Source organism: Amphimedon queenslandica, unplaced genomic scaffold (genome assembly GCF_000090795.2).
Source record: "Amphimedon queenslandica unplaced genomic scaffold, v1.1 AMPQUscaffold_13483, whole genome shotgun sequence".
Classification (NCBI taxonomy): Eukaryota; Metazoa; Porifera; class Demospongiae; order Haplosclerida; family Niphatidae; genus Amphimedon; species Amphimedon queenslandica.
Window position 1 is genome coordinate 111491 of NW_003546281.1, and position 4541 is coordinate 116031.

The 4541-nt window shown below is 33.5% G+C and overlaps 2 protein-coding genes across 2 annotated transcripts in view; both read right to left on the reverse strand.

The window, feature by feature from the left end:
- Positions 1-891, reverse strand: part of LOC109580627 (uncharacterized) — a 4566-nt gene extending 3675 nt beyond the window's left edge. The window contains exon 1 of the mRNA XM_019994029.1: positions 888-891. Coding sequence (XP_019849588.1) covers positions 888-891 — 4 coding nt within the window. The remainder of the gene's footprint in view (positions 1-887) is intronic.
- A 199-nt stretch (positions 892-1090) lies between these two features.
- Positions 1091-4507, reverse strand: LOC100639773 (serine/threonine-protein phosphatase 6 regulatory ankyrin repeat subunit B-like). Its single transcript, XM_019994058.1, has 21 exons — positions 4414-4507; positions 4272-4364; positions 4110-4205; positions 3967-4065; positions 3813-3917; positions 3674-3763; positions 3540-3623; positions 3408-3488; positions 3107-3301; positions 2948-3049; positions 2805-2897; positions 2641-2727; positions 2493-2591; positions 2331-2429; positions 2191-2280; positions 2055-2147; positions 1908-2003; positions 1757-1855; positions 1594-1683; positions 1449-1547; positions 1091-1402 (listed from the first exon to the last, which is right to left on the reverse strand). Exons 1-21 carry the CDS (start codon positions 4504-4506, stop codon positions 1265-1267), a joined length of 2121 nt encoding a protein of 706 aa, XP_019849617.1. The 5' UTR covers position 4507; the 3' UTR covers positions 1091-1264.
- Positions 4508-4541: the final 34 nt, after the last annotated feature.

A 4541-nucleotide genomic window follows, 5' to 3' on the forward strand; every position in this document is an offset into this window, starting at 1 on the left:
ACAGGTCTAGAGCCACGCTAGTTGTACCATTGGAGTCCTCTGGTCAAGATAAGGTCCTCTATAAAGTCTGGTAAGCATAGGAGCTCGTTTTCCCGGTATAGCAAGGCTGCAAAAGTCGTGGCAGCCATTTTGTTTGGGGGTGAATCCTACTTAGTAACGCTACCGCGTTACTAATAATAGTACACAGGGACTATACCTCAATTTTTGAACAACTTTAAAAATTCATAAAAAATCTAATTTCAATCGGAATTAGCTCAAATTTTCTACGTGAAATAAGTACATCTATATGTATCAGGAAAAATTATAAAAGTGGAGAATTCTCTTCTTTTTATTTTTGGTGAAATTTGGCCAACGACCATGTACAGGGACTTTAGCTCAATTCTGGAGCAACTTTAAAAGTTTATAAAAAATTAAATAGCAGTTAAAAAAAGTTCAAACTTTCTAGGCAACATAAGTACATGTATATGCATTAGAAAAAATTATTAAAGTGGAGAATTTTTTGTTTTCATTTTTAGTGAAATTTGGCATACATGTACTATAATACAAAGATTTCGGTCCGTTAGAACAGCTTTAAAATTTGTAAAAAATCTAATTGTACTCGAAATCAGCTCAAAATATCTACACAACATAAATACATGTATATGCTAAAGTGGAGAATTTTCTTATTTTCATTTTTGCTGAAATTTGGCTGATGACCATGTATATCAGGGAATTTACCTTAATTTTAGAACAAATTTAAAAATTCATAAAAATCTAACTTTAATTATAATCAGCAGGGCCGTAGCCAGGAACTTAAAACAGGGGGTTCAGAAATTGCTGCGCGCAAAGCGCGCAACAAAAATTTTGACGAAAATGGGCGTGGTTGGTAGGCGTGGTCTGAGATTTACGCATCTTAGCCATGTGCTGACTCAGCTAAAATGGCTATCTGTGCTTCTCGCTGTTGCCAAAATGCTAATCCTGCTTTTGCAGTGCTGTTCTTCATGACAGGAGCTAATCTAACACTTTTTTGCAGCTACAACAGGGGGTTCGTCCGAACCCCCCAAACCCCCCTGGCTACGGGCCTGATCAGCTCTAACTCTTTATGCCATTTATGTGAATCAGAAAATTTTTTTAATTGCTAGCCATATTTACTAAGGACCACGGTTCATACAAATTAAACTAATTTTGCTAAACAAGCTACATTGTAAGTAGCATGTCAAGCTGAGCACTATACTCGGTTATTAGAGAAAAGTTCCAATTCATAAAATGATCCCAAACATGCACTCTACCAGTACATTAACATTAGATTATTGTCATCAAATACCTTGTCTTTGCAAAAAGGAGTGGCTTTTCCTTCAAGCAATACCCTGACAGCATCTTTATGATTATTCTGAACAGCATAATGCAGCGGAGTGCTTAAAGACTATTAGTTACATAAAATAATCTATCACATAAAAGATTACACTAACAATGTCTTGACTATTCACTGCTGCTCCTTTATCAATCAAAGCATTCACAACATCACAGTAACCATGCTCAGCAGCAACATGCAATGGGGTTTTTCCATCCTATTAACATTGAGTAACAAAGGCAATCACATGTACAGAAACTTACTATATCTTTGTTTCCAGTTGATATGTTGAAAGTCATGACAATACTTTGATGGTTCTCCTTGGCAGCATAATGCAGAATTGTTCTATTTGACTAGTATACAAATTACAAGCAGTTAATAGTAGATATAATGCATCAACATAAATTTACAAAATTTATACATTACCTTGTCTTTACAGTTTTTGTCTGCTCCTTTATCAATCAATAACTCCATGACATTTATATGATTGCCTGCTGCAGCATAATGAAGAGCTGTCATATTCTCCTGCAATAAATAATAATATTATTATTACATAGCATCAGCAGTAAGAGCATACCTCTCCACTAGTAGCATTAATGTCAACATTGAAAGTATCAATGATGTGCGTAACAATTTCATTATGCCCATTTTGAGCAGCAGCATGAAAAGCACTCTATAAATAAACATAGAATATTATGTAATTAATGATATACATTCAAATTACAATATATTCATCATCAACTACAGCTCCAGCAGCAATTGCCTCGATAAATCTGTTCCTGTCACCCAGTCCAGCAGAGTCATAAAGTAGAGCAGTCTATGATTTAATGTAAAACTTTAAAAAATTATAAATAACTTACAAAATTAAAAACACAGCCAATAGCAAGAAGAAATTCCAATGATTGAATATCTTGTTTCCTGTAAGAAATGTTAAGAGGAGTACTGCCATCCTAAAACACACAAAATAACATTCACAAACTAACTTAGATTATGCACTTACTTTATCCTCTACATTTTTACTAGCTCCCTGATTGATCAACATTACAATAATATCATAACTACAGGATTCTGCAGCATAATGTAATGCAGTACGACCAACCTAAAAATTAGGAATTTTTGACATGCAAAATATAATAATAACAACAATAATAATATCACTTACACTATCAACATCATCATAAAATGAAATCCTGCTCATTAATATTTCCATTATTTTCACAGAGCCTTGTCTGGCTGCATAATGCAATGGAGTTTGCTCAGCCTATGGCACATTATGTGATCCTGTACAATAATATGGTGCTCTAGCTTACAGAGTCTTTTGATAAAGGAGATGTCCCAACTAATGCAGTGACTGTTTTGATGTCATTCAGTGATACAGCAATATGCAAACTGGTATTCTACACATAATATAACACACATGTTTGTGTGTCATTACTAAATTTTAAAGCAGGCAAATTTAATTTCAGTAACTGACTTTTGTAGGATCTGGTTCAACATTTCTCTCATAATGCAAGAGGAACCTGTACAATGCCTCATCTTTTGCTAAATGCAATGGAGTCTGTTCACTCTAATAGAATCAAAGAGGAAAGATATTTAAGGCTCTATAAAAAAACTTACAGCATCTAGTGCTTTGACATCAGCTCCATTCTCCAATAGCAGTTTCGCAACTGAAAAGTGTCCAAACATTACAGCAAAATGTAATGGAGTTTTACGGTCTCCCTGTAAAAAATCGAAAGATTTGTTGATAAAAATAAATCATGTATAATTGACTGCTACCTCAATCTCTTTATCATCTTTTTCCGACCACTCCTCCTCTAGTGACTTGTCATCTCCTGATGATTTACCATATGCACCATTGACATCGCAGATTCCCCTTTCAATAAGTATCCTAGCAATATCTGTGTGTCCTAGTTTTGCAGCATAATGCAGAGGAGAGTGCATCACATCATAACCAAAATAGTCTAAATCTTCCTGCGTTGTAAAAAAATAATAATGAAACAAAAAGTCTCATGAGAAAGCAGATTCCAGAGATGCTGCTTTAATGAAAAACTGATAGAAATAACAATCTATAACTAACCGGCACTAAACTTTTATCCATGTCTTTAAAAAGTGACATTATTTCTAAATGTCCACTTCCTACAGCTCTATATATGTTATCCTAATAGAAAGGAATTAAGATCATGCTTATTGTAGACTATGCATAACATACGGGGTCACTCAGGTAATCTCTGTCTGGATCTAAAAGTTCTATTAAATCTTTATGCCCATATAATATTGCTGTACACACAGCTCCCTATTGATTAATTATAAAGGGAATAAATACAATTATCTGTGAATATATACTTCTAATTTTTCTGTGCCATGATCCATCAAATATTTAACAGTATCAGGAAAATAATAATACACTGCAGATTCAATTGGTAAGTTCCCAAACTAATAAAATACAATAAAATTAAAAAGTGCTAATTATCAAGTGACTAACATAGTTTGGTATGTTGGGATCAGCTTTGCCAAACTCTATCAGTAACTTCACAATATCAGTGTGGCCTTTTTTAGCTGCCAGATGCAAGGCAGTTTCACCATAAAACTATAATATGTACATTAATAGAACATTGGAGATACTGAAATGGTCTTACTTCAGTCTGAGTATCCACATTTTGTGAAAATTTGAGAAAAAATTCAGCAACATCATAACACCCATTAATGGCTGCATATTGCAATGGGGTATAAAGTTCCTATAGTTTGGAATGTATATTTTAATATAACTATTGATTATTACCCCAGTTATGTAGTCAACTCTAAAGCTACCATGAACTAGACTAGGCTTTTTTGAGTCACGCAGTGCTTCAATAAATTTTAAAGATTCTTCATTAGCCTAATATAAAAGCGTTAAATGAAATAAGAAATTATGATTTATCCAAATTTTATCATAGGAACTTACATCAGTTTTACTTTTTCCTTTACGTTCAATAAAATAAGATATTATGTCTTGTTTCCTTTTTATAACTGCAAGATGAAATGGAGTGCGATCATACTATGGAGTATAAAGTAATGAGGAGGATAAAAGTGACAAATAAACAAACAATATCTGTGATCTCCAAATCAGATTCATCTTGTATCAGCATTTTAACGAGTTCACAGTGCCCTCCATCAACAGCATGATGAAGTGGAGTCATCTTCCACTAAATAAATAATTCAAAAATAAAATATA